The 27,515-nt window shown below is 40.4% G+C and overlaps 1 protein-coding gene across 8 annotated transcripts in view; it reads left to right on the top strand.

The window, feature by feature from the left end:
* The window catches only part of znf423 (zinc finger protein 423), a 177,248-nt gene that overhangs the window by 91,449 nt on the left and 58,284 nt on the right, over nucleotides 1–27,515 (top strand). For 6 of the 8 annotated variants that reach the window (XM_041997579.1, XM_041997577.1, XM_041997578.1 and 3 more), the window contains exons 18-19: nucleotides 603–687; nucleotides 7,150–7,170. In XM_041997579.1, the coding sequence (XP_041853513.1) occupies nucleotides 603–687; nucleotides 7,150–7,170 (106 nt within the window). The remainder of the gene's footprint in view (nucleotides 1–602; nucleotides 688–7,149; nucleotides 7,171–27,515) is intronic. The other 2 variants (XM_041997580.1, XM_041997582.1) reach the window with 1 other exon arrangement.

The raw sequence follows: 27,515 nt of genomic DNA, 5'->3' as shown, positions 1-27,515 counted from the left end.
TAAGTAATGTATGTAATGTAATATGGACCAATGCAACGGCACCTTGGCTGGTTGCACTGACTGGTACATCCAGGAGAGATCACGTTCCACCAGTGTTAGCCTGTCTACACCAGCTATCTGTAAGATTTACCATAGATTATGAAATCCTTCCATTCACATACAAAGCCCTTCTAATAAACAAGTCCGACCTATCTGAAAGACCGCATTGTTCCCTATCACCCCACAACCACACTTTACTCTGTGGTTGCTGGTCAGCTTGTTCCAGGGCTAGAATGGGGGTTGGAGCCTTTAGCTTTCATGCTATTCTGGAACTGGCTTCCTTCTTGGGTCTGAAACACAGAAACCCTTTTTGCTTGTAAAACTAAAGGACTTTTAACTTCCTTTTTACTTGTTTTTGTACACTTGTAACCCTGTAGAGTATAAATAAAGTTAAGACACATGTAGATGTCCTGTGTGACGGTTCTGAGTTTGTTTTCTTACTAAATTCTTGTTTTTAATTCACATGTCTGTATTTCAGGTGATACATATTTTTCCTTCGCTTCATGTTGCCCAGTTTCTCCATCCTAACGATGATGGTTGCTGTTTCTTTCTTTCTGTTCTAGAAAAAAACCTACCAGTGTATTAAATGCCAAATGACGTTTGAGACTGAAAGAGAGATCCAGATTCACGTTGCAAATCACATGATCGGTAAGTGATGCACATTTCTTTGTGTGTGTGTGAGCGTGGCGCCCAGTGTCACTACGATGACAGTGAATGTCTCATCTCCTGCCTCCATCTCCAGCTGTGCCCCCACCACCACCACCACGCACACACACACACACACACACACACACACACACACACACACACACACACAGACACGCAAACTCAGAGGTGTGAGATGGACAGGTGAAATAAAGTGCTTTTTTTACTTGCGGGTTGTGTGGACAAGCTGCCCTGCAATTCGCCACTTGGCTACATATCTGAGGGGTTGAAAACTTGACTTAGAAAACACTCGATCAAGTCTGAAATGAGACAAAGCTCCGTCCAAATGCAGCTTTTCTGCTTTTTCCTCAGGTGCTTTTGTTTGAAAAAAAATGAGCCTGGAGAGGCAAAGGCACTGCAGCAATGTTTGATTCTTCATTTAAGTCTCACCATTATCTGTTAAGCTCTGAGAAAAGGTCATAAAAATAGTCGGTGTGTGTGTGTGTGTATGTGTGTGTAGTTACACTAAGTGGCATGTGTTTAACTAAAACCCACCTCTATAGTTCAGATGTTCTTTTACAAGCTTCCCCTGTGACAGGTTTTTTCCACTCGCCACTAATTTGCTGCCTTAGCATCTCTGTCGTCATGGAGATTAACGAGGTGGACCCTCGAGTTGTTCTGGGGAACAAATGCTCTGCAACGTACACCCTCAGCCCCTCTCCACACCTGACAGCAGGCTCTCTGATGTACTCCGAGGTGGCTGTGTGAAAGTGTGTGTGTGTCTTCTGTTTTCTGAGTCTACTGGTAATGTCTGGAGACGTTAGAGGAGGGTAGCAACACAGGTACAGCTGGAGAAACTTTTACTTCATTCCCCTGTGTATAGCCGCCTTGCTCACACATGCTCATGCTCACACACCAAATTCAGAAGAAAACACAAGTGAAATGTTAACTTTTATCATCTTTTTTTTTCTTAGCTTTTTCAATTTGTATTTTCTGTGACAAACGTTTGAGATTAACAGCAACTCTGGTGATGCTCAGGTAGATTTAAGTGAGCATGACAGACTGACAGAGAGGAATTTATCACCAATATGACCTGATTTTCATCCATTTTAAAGGATTTTCTACCGTCCATCCCATCACTCCTCTATCTTCCATCCACACACACACAGCAGTGGCAGTTTTGGGTTAATTAACATGCTAATTGTGTAAAAATCCATTGCGGATTAATTATGAAATTGGCACAGAGTGTTTTAAGAACTTGCCCAGTTTCTATTAAATCATATTTCCTCTCCTCCCCCACTTCTTAAGAGAGAAAGGGAGAATGTCTTGGAGTGATCGAAGGATCTTATTTGCTATGAAAGCCCTGTTAGAGAGTAAATTGTCATGTCATCCTCTCAGCTGTAGTTTTTCATCTTCCTGGCATATCTGTTTGGTCAGATCCGAAGTTTACGGGAAAAGGTGAAGTTTTATTGCGTAGATGTGGAGAATTTAGAGGTCAAATCAACACCTTGACTTGTTTTGTTGCTAAAACCATCCTTGAAGCATATCTGCAGTGCTGGTGCCATGTTTTCCCCACATGATGGAAAAGAAAAACACGAATAATTGGACCAGTAAACCTCCTTCCGTCGCTTCATGTCTTAGTTCTGATGCTCTTTCAGTGGTGGAATTTAAGCTTTAGTAACTGTTTAATTGGATAAAAAAAAACCCAGACGAGCATTTAGGACCAACTCAGAAAAGCTGCAGCTGTGGTGATTCTATGACTTCAACCGCTAACCATCAGAGTTTTATGTTTTTCTTTTTATATCACAGCAGCTAGGAGGATAAAATGTTGACTTGTGTCTCACCTGCTGGCAGATACCATGGTAACATCAGCAGCTTTAATGTTTTAGCTCATTGTGTAAACCTGAATTTGTTTGAACTAGGAGCAGGGCTGGATTTAGACATTTTTGGGGCCTGAGGCAAACCCAGTATTGGGGAACCTTCACTTTTCTTATTTTTCACCAGTTTCCAACTCTTATTTATCTAATAACTGTAGCTTTTTTCCTCATTCATCTTCACTCAGGCAGACTCAAACAAGTTTTCTGGTTATTAAATGTAAAATTAAGGTGCGCCAGATGGTTCACAATTGTAATTAATCTTTTCAGAATTTCTTTCTGGTGAGTCCTGTGTCCATTTCAGTACAGCTGTGGATGCTGGTAGTTTCAGATAAACAGATTGTGCCAGGGATCATGTTGGCGATGTGTTCAGCAAACTTTTTATTCTGTCTCAAGTGTGCTGGAAGATTTATCCAGTTACTGAACCCATCTCCTTATAGCTGAGTGGTTTTTTTTATTGGTTTTTAATTTCTTCCCCCTATTGTAGTGCTTGTAAATATGTGCTCCTTTTGATTGTTGGTTAAATAAATGGTCATTGGCTTGAACTTCTCCTCTTTGAATGTCTCACTAGAACTACCTGTATAAATAAAGGTTAATAAATAAATAAAAAAAATTCACAAGTGAGCAGGGCTCTTTGAGTTATTATTAGAGTTTGAATAAGGTATCGCCTGTGCAAGCTTCTGTTAATCATTTCAACACTTTTATTCTCTTTTAGTTTTCATAGTTTTGAGAAACATGTAGTTATCTAGTAAAAATTTAAAAAATCCCTTCAGGTTGTTGGTAACTTGAGGCCCAAGACAATTCTTGACCTTTGCATTGTGCTAAAGATCTGATGAGGAGACATGTTATCAGCATCTTTTATCTGATAACAAATTTTTCTTTCTTTCCTCTTTCATTTGATTTCTGTCTTTGCTAACTCAGTTTGTTTTTGGAGATTTGCTTCTGAATCTGTTGACCCTCCACTTTAAAATCCAATTGCGTTAAATTTATACAAGATTCAGCCGTGTAGCGCTAACGGTTTGGTGAAATTATTTAAGTTCTTTCAGTCTTTCTTCATCGTTTCTGGTTCTGATGCAGTTGTGTTTCATCTGTCTGATCCTCTCACTTTAATACATGTTGCTGCCTGTCTACCAGTTTCATCAGCTCGCACATGCACACTTCATCAGGAGCTGTCACATTCAATAAGTGTACCACTGGTAGGTGTGCTGGTGTCACTTGTGATGTTTTCATGTGTCAGTGAAGCATCCTCCAGGCATTACGATGCTTCTGCCTGCTTGTCACTGAAAATGTGCACAAATCTGAAACAGCCTGGTTAAAACTGTTGACTCGATGGACATAAAGAATTTGTTTTCAGTCTCACACACCTGTGGTCATGTTGACAGTTGCCTGGTTGAATGAGCATTTAAATCTGGTTAACCTCGTCTTTTTTTTTTTTTTTTTAACTTTTTCCTAATCTTTAACCAAAACAAATTCATGGTGTGCTGATCAGAGAACATTTCTTTCATCAGATCCATGTTGCTCTCCAATCACTTCTTCATTTCTTCTGTTGACGTATGACCACACAACAGCCTCGTCTGCAGCTTTACTCGGATTGTAGTCACTTCGTGTGCGCCCTCCTGCAGGCTTTGGCTCTTAAACAGCACACAAGTTAATTAAAACGCCATGTGGCGGATGCCCCACTCGAGAGGCAGAAACCAGGAGAAGAAGAGGCGGAGAGAAGAGCGCCACCACAGGAGGGAAAGAGGACAAAATGAATGAACAGTTTCATTTCTTTCCTTTGGTGTGTTCACATTTGTATGTGCTGCTTCTGAATCAAGGCCTTACTTTGATTTTTAGCCACTGAAGTTTCTGATCAGCACTGTGTCAAGCTTTGCCATTACCAGGCATAAAAGTGCCAAAATTCTGCCCGCTTTATTTCGGGTTACAATCTTTGCCTTTTTTGTAATATGTTTTTATGATCTTTAACATGAAAACAAAAAAATTTAAAGCAGCAGTCCATAAACTCATTTGTTCCTAAAAGCTGCAGAGTTCAAAGTTTTTGTTATTTAAGGAATAATAAAAAAATAATAAAAATTATATATATGTGTGTGTGTATATATATGTATATATATATATATATATATATATATATATATATATATATATATATATATGTATGTATATGTATATATATATATATATGTATATATATATATGTATATATATATGTATGTATATGTATATATATATATATATATATATATATATATATGTATATATATATATATGTATATGTATATATATATGTATATGTATATGTATATATATATATATATGTATATGTGTGTGTGTGTGTGTGTGTGTGTGTGTATATTCAGTGGAGCTCTTTAAATAATTTATCCCAGCTTACATGCACACCTGCAAAAGATGCAATTATTGCTAATGTTAGCCAGAAGGAGGAGCTAGCTAGGAGCTAGCTGAGTTGTTGCTACTCAATGGGAATCATTTCCTAGTCTGAGCACTTGGCGCTTCAGTTTGTTTAACACATAGGTGCCATAACAAACTCACAATAAAAAAATAAACAAATAATCCCCCATAAATAAATAAAACCCGGATTTATTTTTGTTAACCATTAGCACACCTAGCACAACCCACTAATTTATGGGCTGAGCTAGCTGTAAATTTTGTATGTTAAAGATGAGTGAAAGAGTTTATACTGAGATTTGTTTACAAGTAGTTCATGTTTCTAGTTCTAACAAAAGCAAAGAACAGAAAACAAAACAAAAAAAACAAACAAAAGTGAACACACAGTGACCAAATTGAAGCAAAGTAGCAAACTGTGCATACAATATGACTACTAAGTGATCTAGCTTGTTGCCCTTTATTACGCTTCAATTAAAAACGTTGTTTTCTCATGCGGTTGAAGGGTGCAAACATACAAATATGCTGTTATTAAAACACGTGTACATGGCATGTGAATGCAGATTCAAAGTAGAAATCCTCAACAGCAGCACTGGCGGCTTCTACTCATATTACTGTACGTCTTGTGGCACAGAGAAAAACAGTTTTTACTTTAACAGCTGAACCATCCCATTAATTACTTCTGTTTCTCAAACCAGGTGGAAAATTGTAAAATTTGTTCATGTTGATGGTTTTGCTTTATACTGTAGCTAATTGGCAAATATTTGCAGAACAGCACAGGTAATTTTTTATTTCTGTTACACTCTGTTTTCATTTATGAGGGTTCTTCTGCATGTTGTGTTTGTATGTTAGCTGGAGGTATATCCCACCTGTGTGTATGCGTAATCACAGAACAGTGTGCGTTCAGTTTTTCTTAAGGAAAGGGGAGGGGGTGTTTGCAGACGTGGAAATGAGAAACGAGGAAAACATTGTAGTGAGTTTGTGTTTGTGGGGGATTCGTGGAAGAGGAAGGTGTGAGCTGGTGGAGGATGGCGGAAAATGGTGCCAAAAATGAGCAAAAACGATAAACTTCTTGGTTTATTCTTTGTGTGCAGCTGCCAGTCAGATCAGCCAGATTTGACAGAATACTAGCTGCAGGTGGAGTTTCATTACCAGCACCCCTAAATTTTATGATTTTAGTTTTTTTAGATAAGGAGTTCTGCTTCTTAAAGGCTAAGACGTACGGTACAGTGCAGTATTTTAAATCTGTAGTTAGGTTGTCTACTGTCACATGGTTTTTGTCCTTGTAACTCTTCCCTCCCTGCTATTATATTTACATGTGTATTTGTTTGTGTGTGTGCATATCTCCCTGGACTGCACTGCAGCAAATTTTGGCAGACTTTATTAGTTTCTGCCGTGCAGCTGCATATCATGAAGAATCCCCCTTCTGTATAATGGTATGAGGTGACGACGGTGTTCATTATGCTCCCAAATATGTGTGTATGCGTCTGTTTACCAAGCATGTATTCCAACTTTAAATGTTCATACTTATATACCAATAAATAGGCTGCTTTTAATAATTTTGAGAAAAAAATGGACACATTAAAGATGATGTTTAAGAAAGACCTCCATTCTTTCACACTACACAAACACTCACCTCCCTAAACAAATTGTTTGACAGCAGTTGCATGCAGCTACTAATGTTTTACTAATCACCTCAGTCAAGATTTCACAGCATGAGACCCCACTTTTCAAACACAGTTACTCCTCCTCCCCACACAAACGTGGATCCCCATTGATCCTAATCAGAGACCATTTTCCAATAAGTATCTGACTCTAACGCCCACTTTGATCTACAGTACCTTGCTCTTCATGTTTAAATTAACCAAATTTAATCCAACACCTCATTTTCCCCCTTCATTTCCAGTAGTTGCTTCCTCTCTGTCCACCATCGTTGCTTTCAGCTGCAGCAGCAATGAAAGCCTTAACGATTGGACTCCATCGAGGTGGGGACTGCAGCTGCCGCGAGTGAAGGAAGCACTTTATATTTTTCCGTTTAACAAATTCAAAATCTTTGAGAGATTTTGAATTTCTTTTTTCGATGACAGTGAGCTGATTTGTTAACAGCCCACGTTCATAGTGTGTGTTACTAATCCTTCCCATTCTCTCCTCCGTTCTCCACCATCCCCACCTGCCTATTGGATGGCCGTAGAAGAGCCCACCTGTCGGCAAGGTTTGTCCCCTTTCTGTCTCCTTAGCTCACACTATGAGCAAGGCAGCACTGTGCCACCTCACTGCCTGCCCATCATCATAAACATTCCCCTGCCTTGGTAGATGTATACATTAGTTTTGACTGACTGTGTGTTATTGTATGGAGTCAGGATAAGGACATAAGTTTTGTAGATGTAACAAGTACATGTACAAATCAATCAAATCAAGTACTGTTTAATTCTGCTAGCCAGAAAATATGAATAGATTTTACAAGTCTGAAAATACAAGTACAAAACATTTGTCCCACACTTTATGCTGAGCAACCAATCAGATTTTAGTAATCCACAACCAGTTAAAAAGATTTTGTACTACATCTTTTTCTGACTTGTTAAATATACAAAATTTTTACTAATAAAATATACTAATTTTCTGACTTATAAAACGTAATTAATTTCTGATTTATAAAATTTATATTTTTCTGACTTGTAAAATGTTCTAGTATATTCTGATATAAAATTATTTTTTTCTTGTCATATTTCTCACCTGAAAATTTCTTTATTTTTTTAAACTGTGTTCATTTCTGACTTTAAAAAGGACTTATTTTCTTATTTATAAAATTTCTTGTTTTCTAACATTAAATTGAATATTTTCCAACTTGTAAAATTTTGTCTTGTTTTTAGTCATATACAATTTACTTATATTTTCTGATTTATAAAATTTCCTTTTATTTTCTGACTTATATTTTCTGACATGCAGAATTATTCTATACTTATACATTTGATTTGTACCTGTACTCGATATAGTTTCAAATATGGAGATGAACTTTTCAAAACTTATATCCCTATCCTAACTCCATATATAGTGAAAACAGGAGGAAATCCGTAGCTGTTAGGAACCATGTTTAAAATCCACATTGCATGTTGTGGGAAATAAACTGGCAGGCAGCATTTTGGTACCTAAAAGAGGCCATTAGGTTGATGCCGCAAACACAGCGCACATCAAAGAGTTTTTTTTCTTTTAAGGGACGAAATAATGAGAAAAATGTTGAATTAGACATGTTTTAGACAATCTTTGCACAATTACCCCTCACCTCGACTCCTCATTCACCCCAATCCCTGCTGCTAGCTGCATGCTTCATTGTCCTTCCCACCTCGTACACACCACACACACACATGCACATGCAGATGCCTTGGAGGTATCGAGTGGCCACTCACCTGGATCTAAGTGCTCCCTGTGGAGTGTAGTGGCTAATGATGTGTCCTCAGCATGAGCTTTAGTTACCTATTTACATCAGAGCACTCTGATAATTGTAGGTACCAGTTCTTCCTCACTTCTTCGGAATCAGTAGATGAGGGGACAAACTATTTCTGCTGCCAGGCAGGAAGCAGTTCACCGGTTTACACCTTATACACCCAAAACTTGGGACGTTTTTCTGTTGAAATTCACTAGAAGAAGTTGCATCTGTTAAACACAAACCACCTCTCACTGTCACCTTTCACTATGATGGTTTTGGGTGAAGACCACAGTTTGCGGGCTCCTCTGTGTCAAAGAAGGCATCGAGTGACGTCAGTCGACTTTTTTTTTTTACCTGGAGGTCACATTTGTCTTGTATCCGAAAACAGCCGCCCGGCTTTCAGCCTGTCTATTAGCCTGCAGTCAAATCTGTGATGCGCTTGACTGGTAATGTCGGTCTGCTGTCTAAGCAGCCGTCCCATGGGCCGAGGCTGAGCCGATGTGTCTGCGCTCGTATCTTTCTGTGCTACTAAGTGCCCCACCCCCCATTTTCCCTTAACACATACGCACAGACACACCTATCTGCACTTATGCAGTGAGCAAGGTCTGCTCTGGTTACTTTGTGTCACTGAAGACTTAATGAGGCGAATAAGAAGCTTTTAGAGTCAATGGAGGTGGATAATGTAGTTTAGAGCCCAGTCATGTGGGTGTTAGTCTGTGTGTGTGTGTGTTTGCCACCGGCTAGCAACATGGCTGTTGGTTTCTGCCCTGCTGCACCTGAACTAATAAGGTGCAGGCGGTGTCTGCACCAGCGCTCTGAACAGGAGAAACTCAAGCTCTTACTATGTCTGGAAGGGTGACCTGAAGATCTGCAAACTGAAACTGAACAAAATATCAAAATACCAGAGAAAAAGTAGCACAGGAATATGAGTAATCCTGTCACAGACATGATTTTCTCCATCTGTCATCTCACAAGAGTCTGCTTAAATCTCAACACACGAATAATTCCATGGTTTGATGTAGTAAAGAATCTGATTACACACCTTTCACTCACCTCGCTGCTTCCTAACAGTCTGAAACTTTTACACTCTTCTGCACTACAACCAAAACCTGATCCGACCAGAAGCAAAAACAAGAAGACCCCCAAAAATCTGCAGAGAAAGGAAAGAAAATATAACCAGCATTCATTTTTATCTCATGCCATTTTATCTTCACTCCTTCCATCCTTCCCTTCTTCCTTCATCTATTCCTCTGTGGTCCCCTCTTTCGCTCTTTCTGTCTCTTCAGTCCCTTGCCCCTTCATCATCACTCCCTCCTTCCCTCTGGTGTCACAGCTCGCTGGCTCCAGGTGGTGAGGGAAGAAGGGATAGGGAAGGATGGATGGTGGGACGCAGGAAGGCAGGAGGAGGGGGCCACTGTCATCTGTTCCAATGTTAATACCGTCACAATGTGGACCAACACCACCCCCCACTCGGTGCCGCCTGAGTGTATTATGATTGATATTATTCATCTTTTACAATGGTTCATCAGTTTAATGTTTGTGGAAAATTATAGCAGGAAATTCTGGTGAGTTGTGATTTTATCCCAAATTTTGGAAAAGACTGGTGAGATTTTTGTATTTTTCATTTACCAAATATTCATTATAACATGCAGAGTAACAGTCAAGCCCTCATTTCTTTATATACAGGAAAATAAAAATCGATGTAGAGGTTTATTAAAATATGTTCAGACATAAATACAGTATTTGAGGCAAAGGCAGAATTTGTCCAGTTCTAATGAGCTTCAGGTGATATTTGGTCTGAGTTGTCTTCAGGAATAGTTCTCCAGACTTCTTGAAGGACTTTCCAAAGCTCGTCTTTGATTGTTTCTACCTTTTGTTCAGTTCTCTGTCCAGATGATCCCACACTGCTTCAGTAATGTTGAGGTCTGGGATCTGGGGAGGATCCATCCCTCCATCAGACCTGTTTCCACAGATCTTTAAGTCAGTTCTTGTGTCATGTGACCTACCTCAGCCTTTTCTCCCTGTTTTCTTTTTTTATGTATGGCTTCTTGACAGCCATGTTTCCATGGAGACCATTTCTGATGAGGTTTCAGCCAACAGTAGATGGATGAACTGAAGGTTTAGATGCATCTCTCAGGTCCTGGTTCATGTTTTTGCTGTATTTGTTCCTGTTTCTTCAGGACCTCACATTTAGATCCTGTTAATCTGCTGCAGAAAGTTATTTAGTCCTGACTCTTCTTCTTTTGTCCAGTTTCTGCCTCCATGCTGAGATGTGCCAAGTTTCTAGCTAACAGCTGTTTATCACCTTGATGCTGCTAAAATCATGTTTTCTGTCTGTCAGACTGTCTGATCTTTGCTGTTTTTTGTATTTGCCAAGTTGTTTGTGTGTTAACAGAACTCAGGCTCATCCCTTAACTTAGGTGCCTTTTTTTAATGCTTTTATGACTCATAAGTCACACATTCCTCTAAAATGTTCAGGTGCAAGAACTTTATATTTGCATTTATTAAAAACATTAAAATGTATTGTTTTATTTCATGCACGCAGATGCAGTTTGGTATACATAGACACTGTCAGCAGCCATAATTTCCTCCCCTTTTGAGTCCCGTTAACATGAAATGTCTCCCGTTTTAGTCCCCATAACCTGCCAATGTCTGCCTTATTGACTGCACATTAATACACAGACAGAACTGTTAGTGTATTTCTGCCTGTATGTGTGTGTGTTTGTGTTTTGAAGGCTGGGAGCATGGTGGTCCCCTGGAGAGCTCATTTTGTCGTCTTCTCGCTTGATTTACCTTCCTCTTCTTCTGCTGTTTATTACCAGTCATTACAAGCTGTTTGGAAATCTAATAGGACACACTGACAAATAGACTGGGAGGGATCCAACCAGGATCAGCATCAGAACACAGAACAATAATGTTTGCTGGTGAGAGGGTGTGTTATGTTTTATGCAACATCAGCTATCTTAACTCATGTATAGAAGTCATCTGCTTTAAATGAATGATGTCTTTCTTATCCGCCTGGTGAAAGAAGAGCTGCTGTGTAACATGGCGTACCTGCAGATACCCGCCCCCCTCCCCCCCCCCACCCCGTCCTCAACCCGTCCAGGTGTGGCTGCACCAGCTGCTAAAGAGAACAGGACAATTACACACACACACACATACACACACACACACACACACACACACACACACACACACACACACACTTCCTCTCTCTATCTCTGCTGGCTAATTGTCACAAGAAAACAAGGCGCTTTTCCTTTCTGCGCTTCATAAACAGGGGCCAAGCAACAATTAACTCCCTGCTTAATTCACTAACTATTCTGAATTCATTTTCTCCTGTGACAGGCACATCTGTCACAGCTGGTAGTGTATGTGTGTGTGTTTGTTGCAGACAGTGTGGGCCTGTGAAGTAATGCAACCAAGTTGCGCCTCTGAACAGAGTATGTTGGTGTTTATAAGGGCGAGAGACACTGAGAAACTGAGGAAGAGCGAGAGGCCATCGGAGAGTTTTTCAGAAGACTCTGGAGCATATGCTGGTGTTTGTTTTTTGGTGTTAATGTGTGTGTGCATGCAGGAGGGGCTGCTTGTTTAATGGTGCCATGCAGCATGGTGGGCACATCTGTGTTTTATTTAAAGGAGAAGATTTTTCTCCATCAAATATATTGATCTGTGAAGCAGAACCGATGCATCACGTCAGATTTATTTCGACTTTGGACAGCAGGTTTCTACAGATGGACCTGTACTTAACACACACAGCCACAGTTTGATCTTGAGTCATATTTTTTGCTTTGTGATGGTCCCTCTACCGAAGACTCCAGGTGGCACAGACATTTAGGGTAGCAGCTTATGGGGTGATGTTACTGTCAAATGTGGCGTGTATGCACAGGTAAAACCACATATAAGATGGTTTGTGTGTGTTTGTGAGAATACAAATATAAAGGGAAACTTTATGACTGATTTATTTATGAATGTGATGTGACAGCCGTGAGTGTGCTGTCTAAAATATGTCTCGGGGTTACAGACATTATGGAGTAGAAAATCTTTTTATTCCACAATTTCATCATGTGTCTAAAGTGTGATCAACTCCATAACAGAGAAATGATTTCAATTGAAACTTTGCTGAATGATGGAGCATTTCTAAAAGGAAGGATATAGGAAGTGATAATCAGTGATTATTCTTTGTGTTTTTAATCCTTATATATCATTGTGGACTTTTATTTCCTCTGGATGTCATTTTTGTTGTTTTATTGCATTTGGCACTTTTTTGTATAAAAGTCTCACTCAACAAACTTTAGAATAAAAATTTCTTTTTTTTCCTGGTAGATCAAGAGCTCTATCTCTGTTCTGCTGCTCTTTGGCTGCTAGCTGTTTTTCTATCCCACAGTGATGAGACAGACATCTTTGTAACCAGCAGAGTCTCTGCTTTCATACAACACCTTGTTTGTCTGGTTTGCTTGAAGTGGAGAAATTAGCAGAAACTCTAAAGTAGACAGAACTGTTCTCATGGTTTTCTTACATTCCCATATACCTGTTTAGGGTTTGAACTCTGTTTGGTTTGGATACCGATGCTTGGTAGAGTCTTTTAGCTGAGTTTCTCCCCATCATGTTGTTATGCTACTGTTAGCATTGCTACATGTTAGCATTGCTGCTTCTTAGTGTCTGCAAACATCTTCTCCGTGTATCTCATGCTGACCCTTGTACAGGGGGCTCTAGTCCAGAGAGGTTAAGGCCAAAAATGTTTTTTTCCAAACAGCTGCTAAAAACAGATGCATATTTTTCTTACCTTTTTCTGCATAAATCTCTTTACCAACTTCAGCCCTGCTCAAAACTTCCAATGTTGAATAGGATTTAAACATTTTAAATTCCAGTGTAATTACATTTAGAATTTTTTTTATTAGAAAACACAAAAAGTAATTTTATTTTTAGTTATGTGTGGTATCAGATTTAGAATTTACTACCCTTTTAAGTCATTTAAGAACAAAAATGTCCCACTAAGTCCCCTTAAAAAACCAGTTTAATGAAAGTCATTCCACTTCTGTGGTCATACTGTTGTTTTCATCGATCTGGTGTTGAATGTGTTTGCAGAGATTTTGCATCGCCTCATCTGCAAAACTTCTTCTGGAAAAAACAAAACAAACAAAAACAAAATCATATTTAGGCAGACTTCAACTCTTTTTTTTTTTCATAATGATGGCTAAGTTAATAAAGTTGTGGCTTTCCTGGATTGTGTTGCTTGTGAGGTGTACTAGCTACTCAAGTTGGAAATCTGCATGAGATGTGGAGAAAAAGTCATAAGAGACACCATCACCATCCTCAATAGCCTTCAGTTATTAAACAGATAGTGATGATATTGATTTTTTTCCCATCTGAAGGAATGGAATTAAAGCAAATTGTCTGAGCTAAAAAAAAAGAAAAAACTTTAAAAAGAAGCTTAATACCTCTTTTGTTTGGAATTTAAGCTTTGTTTTAATTTGACAAATCAAACCATTTTTACCTTTGAATAAATATTTGGACTAAATATGGTTTTACTCTGTGCTGTAATGCTTTTCTCTCGCTATATAAGTACACATCAATGTTAGATGCCAAAAATAAAACAGTGTAAATGATATTCAGACGTCTGAATATACAGAAGAAGGAGGCCGATTTTCTAACAAGAGCTGTTGGCACAGAGAGGGATAGAGGGGACAAACAGGAGTCGGATTTCATTCAGCACAATGCCAGAACAACAGAGAAACAGAAATCATGGCGATTATAGACCAATTGAGTGAGAAACGGCAGGAGAGGAAAACAGACGGATGCAGAGGAGATGGAGGGAGCGGGTGAGAGAGGGAGAGACAAGTGAAAGCTGATCAATAGTTTGAAATGAAGAGAGTGGTGGTGCAGTTGGATGGATGAAGATGAATAAAGAGAGAGAGATGGAGGGAGGAGAGATGCTGAGAGGATGAGAGTGGTTTCTGGCAGCTTTTGGCTCGCGCTTCGTCCTCTTGCTGAGCAGCTGGACTTCATTAGTGGCTGGTGTTAATTACCGGGACCGGACACGCGCACGCACAAACAGAGCGGAGCGTGAACACACAACCACAGGTGCATGCACACTCGTGCACACACTCACGCAGCCTGTGATTCAGGGTCACCTTGCTAGCCTTGTTTGAACCAGCAGAGAGAGGAGGACATGGTGCCAGACAGAAGAACAAACAGCAGAGCTGGTCCACTGTGGGAGTTTCTCTTAACGGACGTTAAACACAGTTTACAGCCTTTCACTGCAGATTACTACAGAGATTATTATAACACAAAATAGAGCCTGATTATGGAGCGTGAAGTTGTTTTTGTCAGATTTCTTGAGCAACCATGAGTTTTGCAAGGTGTTTAGGTTTACCTGGAACCACAATATTCATGTTAGGAACTTAATAGTGGATTATTTTAAAAGAATGGACTGCAACATGAAGAGCTCAGCTCTGCTTCCACTTTTATGTCATTACAGACTAAATGAGCCATCTGATACTCTGCACTGTAGAGGTGGAAGTATGAAAAATCCTTCCCATCTTCAAGAAAAATAGTTTTCAAATGCTTCTAGCATTTTTCTGATTCTCTACTGGAAACCACAACACGGACTCCGGAAGACTTCCAGAAACCACTGTCTGTGAACATAGTTCACCCTGAAACTCACAAATGCAAGTTAAAGCAAAGAAGCAGCCAGATGTGAACAGGATCCAGAAACATCACCTCATTCTCTGGACCAAAGCTCATTTAAAATGGTCTGAAGCAAAGTGGAAACCTGGATGAAAATGTCAAATTGTTTCTAGAAAGCATGGATCATGTGTCCTGCAGACTAAAGAGGAGAGGGAGCATCCAGCTTGTTATCAGTGGACAGGTGAAAAGCTGCATCTCTGATGGTTTGGGGCTGCATTAGTACCTATGGCGTGGGCAGCTTCCACATCTGTGAAGCTCCATCAATGCTGAAAAGTACATGGAGGTTTTAGAGCAACACCTGCTCCCATCCAGACGGCTCCTTTAGGGAAGGCCTTGCAGATTTCAGCAAGACAATGCTGAACTACATCCTGCATCCATCACAACAGCATGGCTTCACAGGAGAAGAGTCCGGCTGCTAAAATGGCCTGCCTGCAGTCCAGACCTTTCACCAATACACAACATCTAGAGCATCATGGAAGCAGAAATCCAGCAACCAAGGTCCAGGATTGTAGAGCAGCTAGAATCCTGCAACCTTCCACTCCTAAAACTCCTGGTCTCCTCACTTCCCAGATGCTTCCAGAGAGTTGCTAGAACAAGAGGGGATGCAACACCATGCTGAACATCACCCTGGAACTACTTTTTACAGATGTGTTGCTGCCATCAGTTTCACTATCAGCTCATATTTTCCATGAACTTATTTCTTTTTTCCTATTTTATCATTTAAAAAGAAGAAAAGAAACATCCCAGGGCACCAAAACCTGCAGCTGAGACAAAAATGAAACAACAAATGAGACGTTTCTGCCTCTTAGTGAAATGAGAGCTGCTGGTACAGCAGGGCAGAGCAGGTGTTTGTCATGGAAAGTCCGCTTTTTCTGAAGCCTGACTCAGTGTGCTGTTAATTTTCCAACCCACATTTGGAGCATTGACGTGGCGAGCTGCACAAATCCACGTGGGTGTTGTAAGAAAGATTTCAAACTTCATCCAATGAGTCACTCTCGTCTCAGCGGTGGCCTGTTTGCACAAAGATCTTAACATGATGACAGCAGACTGAGCAAACACTGAGAGCAAACTTTAAAGTTAAAGGAGCTGTTCTGCAGCTGCAGATTGATTTTTGCCTTCTCTCTGATTGATCAACGCCGTCTTCTTCATCAGGAGCTCGTTAGGCTTTGAAGACACAATACATTTGAACAAAAAAGCTTCTTTCTTTCAATATAATCTGTTTATCTTTGCGTTCTTGGTAATTCCAGTGGAACAAACTGTGATTTTTTTTATTATCCTCACAGGTTTCAGCCTGAATTTAGTTCCAGGAAGGAGAAAAGGAAGATGGTTTTAAAAACAGGCAACATCCCAGCGTGAGGTGGGCTGTGCAGCCATGCTGGGAGAGGTTGAAGGGTTTTCTTTGGCTCTTAATTACACGGCAGAAGACACGAGAAGACAGGACTGCGCGCGAGGAAGAGAGGAAGGTTGATACAGTCGCAAATACTGTCGCTCTTATCTTTCGTCTCTAAACAGATGTCGACCAGGCTGTTCTTTTTATTGCAGTACAAAGGCCTTGTGACATAAACACACAAAGGCATGTACACACATCATCCTGAATAAATCAATGCTTTCTGGTTTCAGTAATTTCCCAGGGTGCTTTGCTCCCCCCAACCCAAGGGGGAGGAAGGTGACAAAGCCAGCCACAGAGGAAAATATTTCTTACTTCCTGCCCTCCTTTTTCTGCCTGTGTTTGCTTTCTTTTCATTATTGCTTTAAGCGTTATTCTTCTTCTGTTGTGCTACATGTGCATATAGACAATGATCAGCATCCTCCCACACTGATGGTAGAAATTGCTGTTAGACTTTCACTCTATTAATGTATACTGTGTTTGTGATCAGTGAGGGATGTTTCCACCCCACGAAGCTGAAATTGAGATTTCTGGAACATTTACCTGTGTTTTTACTGTCAGCTGAAGGTTGTCCTTGCAGGTTTGTTACTTTACTATTTAGCATATGCTAACATGCAGAACTACGTTAAAAAGGATCATGCTTTTAGATTTTCTCTTTCTTTTCCTTCACTGGGTTTTAAGCTTTTTCTGCCTGTAAAAAGTCTCCAGGAAGACTTCTCCTCCTGCACTGGAAACGCTGCACATTAACGCTGCATTTTATACTCCAATGGAAAAACGTTCCCTGGTCTGATGAGTTTCTATCTCAGCTCCACATTCAGATGGTTGGGTCATTTTTTGGTGGAAACATCATCAAAACATGGATTCGTCCTGCCTTGGATCAACACTTCAGTCTGCTGCTGGTATAATTGTGTGGGGGATATTTTCTTGACCCCCTTTGGGCCCCTTAGTACCAACGTGGCCTGGTTTAACCATCACAGTCTACCTGAGTATTGTTGCTGACCATGTCCATCCCTTTATGACCACAGTGTAGCATCTTCTGATGCTACTTCCAGCAGGATAATGCACCATGTCACAAAGCTCAGATCATCTCCACCTGCTTTCTAGAACATGACAATGAGTTCACTGGACTCCAACGGCCTCCACAGTCACCAGATCTCAATCCAGTAGAGCAGCTTTGGGATGTGGTGGAACGGGAGATTCTCATCATGGATGCAGCAACTGTATGATGCTGTCATGTCAATATGGAGCAAAATCTCTCAGGAACTTGAGTTATCTTGCAACACACATCACATTTTAATGAACTCATTCTATTCTTTTTTTTAAAGAAGTTTTTAAAAAAGTGTGCTCATGTACCAGACCATAAAAAAATGGATTTAAGAAATGCTGCTATCAACTGTCTCAGCAACACAGATGGAGTCAAAACGCGTCGCCTGACTGGTCTTTAGCAGCGATCCAAGTGACTGATGCAGGTGCTTTATTCTGAGCTTCCTGCGGCACTAAAAGCTCAGACTGAAAATGGAGTGGTGGGAGGCATTCAAGACCCCCTTTTACACAAAACTCCATTGCTTTTGGCTCTGCGGTAAGTCTGACACAAAGTGGCACAGGGAATCAAACCTGCAGTACCACTCAGAGCAGCCACAGCAATCACAAAACACAAACCCACGCGCTTACACTCCGAATGCCAATCATGCTACAAACACACATCACTGCAGTACACACAATTACTGCCAATCACAGCGGACTGGCACATTCACACTCGACCTCAGCCTCTCCTTCTCCAGTACAGACCAGTAATTACAATGTGACACCAGTCAGACTGGAAACAGTGTGAGTGGGGAGAACGTCCACTTCTACACATCTAACATGTGTTTATATTCTGATGATGCCATTTCTGCAGAGTTGCTCTCAAATCTTTTTTGCTTTGTGCACAGAGCAGCATGTCTGCTTCGTTTCTGCATCACACCAAGATTCTCTCTGCTGTCCACTCGCTGTCTGCTGCATGATGGCTAAATTAGACCGGACGCTGGTGTGAACAGCTGGAGAAACCCAGAGAAACAACATTATCTGTGAGACAAGCAGAAAAGTTCAAAACGCAGAGCAGACCCGAGCGGGGCAGTCGCATCTAGGACACGCCCGACTCCTCAGCTATAAAGAAAAAACATCTGGACAGCATCCAAAGGCGCCATGCATCAACACACACACACACACTCTTAATGAAGCCCCGGTAGTGACGAAGAGCAGCAGGGAGCGGCGCGGATCGCCAAAGACAAGTGTGTGTGAGCTCCAGCCGCAGAGCGCGTTGCAGGCTTGTGTGTGCGGGTATGTGCGTCTCCGGCGGGATAATTATGGCGCTCCTCAGCAGCTGAGCGTGCCAGATGTACTGGGAGAAGGAGAAGGAGGTGGTGGTGGTTGGGGGGGAGGAGGACGAAGAGGAGGAGGAGGAGGCACGGCACAGAGCAGAGAGGAAGCCCAGCACCAGGAGCAATGCAGCAGGGAGCATGCAGAGTTTTATGTGAATGCATTAGTGTGAATGTGTTGTGTATCCATGCACTGATGTGCGTGTGTGGCTAAATAAGAGCATTTCTCCAGCAGTGTGTTTCCAGATGGATGTTTATGTTTCTTCCTACAAATACCGTGTGCATGTGTGAATATTTGGCATGACTGATTTCACTTCCTGCCATCCACCATTAGCAGGTTGGCTCAGTCACAAATGAGTGTCTCTCATCCAGGAAAGATACAAGGATGAGGAGGGACAGGGAAGATGAGGAAGAAGAGAAGGGTTGCAGGGGAAGGAGAGAACAAAAGGCTACAGAAAAAAGAAAAAGAGACGGACAATTTTTGGAAAATTATTCCTCACTTGTCCCAGAAATCCAAGTGAGATGTTTCATGCTGTGCAGGACAATGTTCATTAAAGTTTATTTGGGAACCATATAAATGTGATGATGCAGGAAGGTGGACAATCTTTTGATCTTCAGATGCATGAAACTGTGTTTACCTTCATGGCTGCACATGCATGATGAGAATCTCCCTTTCCTGACCCCACCATCTGAATGTGGAGCTGAATAAAGATTCATCACACCAGGCAATGTGATGGACGCAAGAGGAAATAAGGACTTTTTGGTGGTGCAGACATTGTGGTTTGTTTGTTCTTCAGTACTTTCAATAATACAGATTTGTTCTGAAATTAGCTCAAGTACTGTGAAGCTTAAATCCACACAGAATCTGTTCAGCTTAACAGATAATCTCAGTGTCAGTTAATCTCACTTAATGTCATCACCAAACAATGAGATCAACAGTATCAGTGGTGTTTGCACAGTGGATGTTGAGATGGAAACACCAGCTGGTAATAACAATGATCCAGTGATCTTACAGCAGTTTACACATCTTCTAAACACAAAAATATGTTTACTCCTATACAGTTTTATGGGACATTATGGACATTGTAGAAAAAAGATATTCTGGATATTATCAGGGCTTAAAGTGGGATAAATTCAACCTCATGATTAATATCTCATTATTTATCTAATAAAAACTAAACCAAAGTACAGAAGCAGTGCATTTTGCAAAAAGAAAGATTATTCACAAGAAGAAAACATTTAAGACAGCTGCCAGTCTTCCCAGGAGTGGACGTCCCAGCCCAGGTTCAGCCCAAGGTCAGACAGTGTGATGCTCAGAGAAACTGACTCTCTCCAGGCCTCAGCTAGCGTTTCAAATGTTAAACTTCATGACAGTCCGGTTAGAAAAAGACTGAACTCGTATGGCTTGTTTGGAAGGGTTGCAGTAGAAAGCCTTTTCTCTCTAAAAAGTACATGGCAGTACGGCAAAGCTGCATCTGAACAAACCACAAGACTTTTGGATCAATGCCCTTTGGAGCAAACACAACATATCAGCACAAGCACCTCATAACAACTGTCAAGCACGGTGGTGGAAGGATAATGATCTGTACATCATTATCTTGATCTTGCAGTTACTGAGTGGATCATGAACTCCTCTAGACAGCAAAGTAGTCTAGAGTCAGATGTGAGACAATCCATCTGACAACTAAAACTGCCTGAAACTCTCTCATGCAACAGGAAAATGATCCCAAACACAGCAGCAGGTCAAGAATGGCTAAAAAAGAAAAGAATCAAGGTGTTGACATGATCCAGTTGCAGTCCAGACCTCAACCTGACTAAAATGCTGTTGTGAGACGTTCAGAGAGCTGCAGAAACCGATTCTGCAAGCCTCAATGAACAGAAGTAACTTTGGAAAAAAGTTTTGGTAAAAAGAGGAGAAAAATTCTTACAAACTTTTGCATTTTGTCTGAATAAATAACGAAGATGTGTTCATTTTAGCTTCCATTTACCTCATTCTAAGGCCAGCTGATATTTATTTACTATGTCTTGATGCAGAAAATTGTAGAGTTGAGGAAAGGTGAATTTTTTCTTTGTGTGACCATATATTGATCATACAATATGCAGTTTAAATTGGTAATACATCTGAGCAGAGAACATCTTAGACACAATGATGTGAAATCCCCACTCACATAATGAGAAGCAATGGGACTGGTTGAGTAGTGGAGTATAGTTGGCTTCTGTTCCTCTGTCCTCTTCATCTTTAATCCCAGCCGCTCTTTCCTGCACTCCATCATCCTACCCTTCAACCAGCACCCCCTCCACCCCCATCAGTCCTTTCCTCTATTCATTGTCTGTCCATCCCCCCTGAGGCAATGGGCTGACCCATGAGATTTGCTGGACTCTCTCGTATACACTGTGCTTGGGGCTTGGGTAGAACTGTAATTTCCCCAGTGTTCTCCCTAACCTGGAATATCTGACACGCTGACACCAAAAAATGAAGGGAATCTGTGTGCGTGCGTGTGTGTGTGCCATGAGTGGATGGGGAGATGTGAAAATTTTGCAAGACGGGAGAGGTCGGACGGTTCAAAGAGGTTTTCAGTTCGTTATTTTTGTCTTTGTGAGCCGTTGCAGGAACTGCCTGGTGTTCAGATTGAGGCCAAACAGGACTGGCCGGGGCAGAGGGGCAAATTACTGATAATGTTCTGGTTAATAAGAGGTCAGAATGAGGTTTAGTCCAGCTTTCAGGTCTGGGTTCGTTACCAGACATCTAGTACTTGTGAATAAAAATGAACATTATAAACCTAAAGTCAAAGTTTTAAAAAAAGAAAATGACTTCATGGGTGAGGTCACTGTGGTTGACTCTTAAGTATTTCTTTAGACTTTAATTGAAGAATTTCATTTGGAACTGGCTCTAATTAAACTAAAGACTTCAGTGATGAGTAGAGGGCAGAGAATTCTTGGTAAAACAGGGTAAAGATACACTTTTAGTACCAAACCAGCTCTCTGAAAAGGGAGTTTTTGACCTTCTAAAACTTGAAATAGAAAAAAGAGGCTAATTTTATTTGGGAAAACAGAAGTTTGATTGAACAATTTGATTTTTTTGCTGATATCTCAAATTCTGCTACAATAGGATTTTAATTCCATTCAGGAGCTGTCTTATCATGTACTTCAACTTTTCTACTTTTTTTTGCTATTCAATAAAGACGGGAAGTATCTCCCTTGAGTCAGTTTCTCTGTATCTTGACTCTTTAATTAAATTACTGTAATTTTGGGAATGGTTAGTGTTCGTCCATCTATCTCTGTAAGGCCTGTAGAAGGGGCCCGCTCCTCGACTAAAGTTTGGACAAATGTCTGTTGGATCGATAGCTTCCCACAAGCGAAATTTGGTATCAATGCATGCCCTCCTCATTACCGCAGCAGGCTGGCCTCTCCACAGACCTGAATTATTCAGACACACAAACAGGCACAAATATACCACTACACACAACACACACACATACAGAATCTAGCCTTTTGCACTGCGTCTCTAGTCCATCCTTCTTGTCTTTCGGCTTCCTTTCTGTCTCTACTTTTACCTTTCGTTCACCTAGATGCTTACTCACAGATGTTTGCCTCACAGCATATCTTATGGCCTGTCTGATTTATTTATTTTTTATGTGTGTGTTCATGTCACTCTCTTAGCAGCTAAATGGTTTTGTGCATCAAAACCTTTGACAAAATCCAGCATCAGAAATCCTTTCAGTGGAAAAAGAACTTTCATTTTTCTGTACATTTAACTTCATCTGTCTAAATTACCTTCTCTGCACCTTTCCTGCTGACTTCATGTTCAAACTATAATCGTCTCCTATAACAATGATCATAAAGTTTAATAGCCTGCTGCTGTTGTAGCCGTTAGCCACTTAATGTTGTAATGTAATGTCGGCAAATGGTTTTTAATAATGCTGCATTTGTGTGTCGGTGTGTGTGTACCCAATAGCTCAAGCATGTCTGCTCTGAAAGAGGAAACAAACATGGGTTTTAATGACGCAATACGTAGAAAACGACTTCACTCCTCATCTGTTTCAGCAGCAGCTGACGGATAAAAACACACTTGATGCTATGATCCAGGCTGCATCTCAGCTGTTTTCTACTTAGTATGATTTGAAATTCTGAACTTTAAAACTTTTTCAGACATAGAATATGCATCATAAATGATACCTATATGTGTGTTAAAAATATGAAGCTGTTTTGATTAAACTGCCTCACACTACATCCAAAAACACCAAATGCTACATGTGCATTTCAGACAAGATGTTAAGTTCTTCTGCTGTAAATACCCTGCATCTTATGAGTGCCAACATTCATTCTTGCCTCTCTTAAATTCTATAATCAGCTGTTGTCATGTGTGATAGTTGTTACTACGGTAAACTTCCTGTCAACAGTAGTTATAAAACACATTGCATTATCTGTTGATGCTATGACAAACTGTCAGTCATCACTTGTTGCTATGGTCAACTGTCCATCATTAGTTGTTGCTATGATAAACTGTCCATCATCGGTTGTTGCTATGGTAAACGTTTTATGGTGGAAGCTGTGCCTGTTTAGTATGTGATGCAGCACTGAGGTTTTATTCAGAGTTGAATTCAGATGAGATATCTGCATGTACGTATTTGTGCATGGGGTGTGTGTGTGTGTGTGTGTATGTGTGCATAGGTTGGGGGGCGGTGTGCCCTGAGGCACACAGTCCTGGTGGTGGGCTAACGGGGCACAGAGCAGCCCTCATCCTCACCCTGATCGATGTGGTGTGTAGCCTACGCATGCAAGTATGTGTGTGTCTCGTTAGCAGAAAGCAGAGGGGAGTCCAGGGACCTCTGCATTCCCTGTCCAGGGACACACACAGGTCCCAGCACCTGGACCAAACATGCACATGCACACTCTTACTCATACCGAACACACACTCACTTCCTCTTATTTTCGCTGTCACTCCTACACACTTTCTGGCCAACATAGACTCACACAGCGTGCATACAGATTGAGTACACAGCAGTCCCAGCGCGCTGCAGCAGCACTGAGCTTGAAGTACGGACACGGCCTGTAACACTAACACATTCAGGGCTGAACATGATGCTTCCAGGTGTTTTCACTGCAAAGAAATATGATGAGATGCAACTAAATCAGTGGAGAGAGTTTCATTGTTCACTTACCCAGAATTCCTTTCACCTGTGAATGGGTGTGCACAGCCTGCGTGTTTGAGTTTGTGTGAGTGCAGCCATTAATTAACCACTTCTGTCAGATATTAGCACCCTCTGTCAAACAGAGGAAGGCAACTTTTTCAACAGCTGTGTGTGTGTGTGTGTGTGTGTTAGGTGACTTACCAGATGGACCATGAAAATCTGGTGTGCGTGTGTAAATGCATTTAAATCGGACTGCTGGTGTTCAAATGTCCAAGAGTGTGAAAGCGGTCTATCTCACTGTCAAGGACACCTTTAATTACAGCAGCAGGGGTTCCTGTGTGTGTGTGTGTGTGTGTGTGTGTGTGAATGAGAGAGAGAGAGTGAGAGACAGAAAGACAGATAGCTGTTGCTGTTTTAATTAAATATATTTTTGTTTCAGTATTTCTGGAACACTCTGTTCAGATTTTCAACTTATTTTAGATCAAATGAAAAAAATAGATAATAATCATGATAATTATGATAATTATAATTATTATTTATGGTTAAGGACACATCCTGCTTTTCAAACACCTAAATGCATTCACATCAGCTCCTCTAACACTTCCATGGCAACCGTTCATCTTCTTGACTTCCAGAGTTGGTTTGTAACTGAATTTGCAAGCTAACCTCTTATTTAGTGGAGCAAGTCCTTAAAGTCTGTTTTTATAACCTTTATACAACCTCTGTTATACACAAAGTGCATCATATTGAAAGAAGAATTTTACAGGATACAAGCAGCGGACACAGCATGGGCATAAATTATCCACAATGCAATGCACTACTCAGCTCAGATGTAAGATGTTCAATGTAACCTGTTGAATATTTATACAATAAAATCTACTATATTTATATATATTTATATATTATTCAACTAGTTCTCATGAAGCATGAACATAATTAACACTGATTATGTTTCCGTGCACATTTGGTAAAATGTAAAATTATATAATGAGAAAATACATCTAAACAAAGAGTTTTTAAAAAATCTGAAAGTATTATTGATTTGTTTACTGTTTCACCACAAACTATGAAAATGTTTAAATAACCAGTGAACTAGTAAAGAAAAATAAATGTATATGTCATAAGGACATTTTATTTAATTGTATTTTAGTTTTAGTTTATTTTTCTATTTTTCCTTATTTATATTTATCATCAAATTTTATTTTTATTTTATTGTTTTATTACATTTTATTTTATTGTATCATTAACTTAGTTATTCTGTTTTATTATTCTATTCTGTCTTTTTTACATTTCATTTATCTATTAATTAGATTTTTTTTCTTCTGTTTTTTTTCTATTTGACATATATATATTTATCTAATTATAGTTTATTATGACATTTGTTTATTCTAATTTAGTTATTTTTATTCTTTTTTTTCCTCTATTTTTGCTTTAACATTTTAAAATAATGTAACACCATGCATTGTAATTTCCTTCAGGTAATAAAATATTTTCCATTTCTTCCATTTCATGTCATGAAGTGTGCGGGGTTAAATCACCAGTAGAGGGAAACTGAACTGAGTAGAAACTAAAAAACAACTCTTTACTCTGAGTGTGAAACTTGTCATTTGACATGAACAAAATCATAAAAAATGTAGAAGAAGAATCCGACACTGCAGACCAGCAGTGAGTTTGTAGTTTGGATTTAGCTGCAGCATCATTCCAGCTTCATGCTCCTGCAGTTCTGCTGTAAGTGAACGCCTCATACAAGTCCAACATTGTAATTCTCTCCCTCTTTGTCTCCCCCTCCTCGTCCTCTGAGCCCCAAACCCTCCCCCTCTCTGCAGGAGGAGCTGGAGGTTGGGGGGTTTATAAGTTGGCAGTCCAAATGCTGAAAGGGTGGACACCTATGGGGACCCTCACAGCAGCAGACTGACACACACACACACACACACCACCCAGAGCCGGAGTGCAGGGAGTGTGTGTGCTGAGAGCAGCTGTAAGGCCAGTGGACTGTTACTGTAGTTCTTTGTTCGGCTCTGGCTCGGCTCCACTGCTTCTGTCTCTCTCTCTCTCTCTCTGTCTTGGTGATGTTTTGGTTTCTTCTCCATCTTTCTTTTCTTATAAGTTTTTCACCTTTTTGTCCTCCTTATGATTGTGTTTGAGGCCATTTTTCACCCAGTTTTATGTCTGCAGTTTCTGCACAAATGTTCAAACATTTAAAATAATTCATGACTTTATTTTACAAACTTTAACTATATTTAACTAAGTTTACTATATTAAACTAACATTTGTACCTGAATCTCAACAGTAACAAAAGACTGATGTGAAAAGAAAATATTGCCACCTACAGAGCTTCTAGACTCAGATTCTGCTCAAAGTTGAGAGATGGAGCAAGGCAGGTGAAGTAAAAAAAACAGACGCAAAACAGACATGTTAACACTTAACTTTTGTTACAAGAAAAAGCTGCTTTTTCTCAGCTAGCATGTTATGCCCCCCACCCCGCCAAATCATACTTACTTTGTGTCTGTGTGTGTGTGTCCATGTTTTCTTCTTGTGTTTGTGTGTGAAGCATCCTCCCCTGTGGGTCTGTGCTTGTGCATAACAGACATATCAGTCCTGTGTGTGTGTTTATTTTCCTCATGTATTTTAGTGTGTCGTGCCAGTTTGTGAAGTGCGGGGATGAAAGAAAGCATCTTCAGTCGCCACGGCGATCAGGCTAATTACAGCAGCTTAAGTGCTTTACCCACGGTCATCACACACTGTCAAAATACACCACTGAGCCTGAGTGTGTGTGGTTTAATTTTTAAAGGCCATGAAAGCTTGCTTTTAACCAGCTCAGCTGTGCTTTAGTCCTGCGTGTGTGTTACTGCATGCAGACACACACACACACACACACATTTGTGAGCACTCTGTGGGGGGTTTGAAGGCACTTGATGGTAGTTTTGGATTTTTTTTTTTTTTTGCAGTCTATCATTTAAACATCTCTTTGGTTTGGAGAAGAAGAAAGTAAACAATCGATTCTTTGATCCTCCACGTTTCTGTCAGCTGATTCAGTCTTTAAAGATAAAGTTAATGAGATAATGTAGCACAAATATGTAGGTGTGTGTTTGTGAGTTAATAAATGAATGACTATGTGTGTGTTTGTACCTGTGTACCAGGGGTTTTTGGGTTATATGGAGCTTGTGGAGCCCTAATGGAGTGTGCCGTGTGTGTTTACGCGCTCCCAGGCTGCTGTTTATCGCTTAGCGAGCTGGAACTAATTTACTAATTGAGTTTTTAGTTTGGAAGAAACAACAGCAAAAAAGCAGGAGAGAGCGAAGAGGGGGATATCGGGGGGAATAAGAAAAACTCTTATTGGTTTCTGGAGGATTGTAAAAAGAGAGGACACGAAGATGGATTGAATTTCTGATGTGGTGTAAAGTTGTGTGTTTTTGGTGGCTCTGCCTTTCCAGCGCGTGGAGTCCTTTCATCACCGCTTGGCATCCTCTGTATGTGTGAATGTACACTTCTGTCGGGGAGCTGACTGGCAGCTGTGACGGCCTGCTGGTAGATTATAAAGAAGCCTGACATCTCCCACAATGCACT

This window comes from Melanotaenia boesemani, chromosome 10 (genome assembly GCF_017639745.1).
Source record: "Melanotaenia boesemani isolate fMelBoe1 chromosome 10, fMelBoe1.pri, whole genome shotgun sequence".
Taxonomy (NCBI): domain Eukaryota; kingdom Metazoa; phylum Chordata; class Actinopteri; order Atheriniformes; family Melanotaeniidae; genus Melanotaenia; species Melanotaenia boesemani.
Note: the sequence above shows the minus strand (reverse complement) of the source record. Positions and strands in the feature narration are given on the sequence as shown.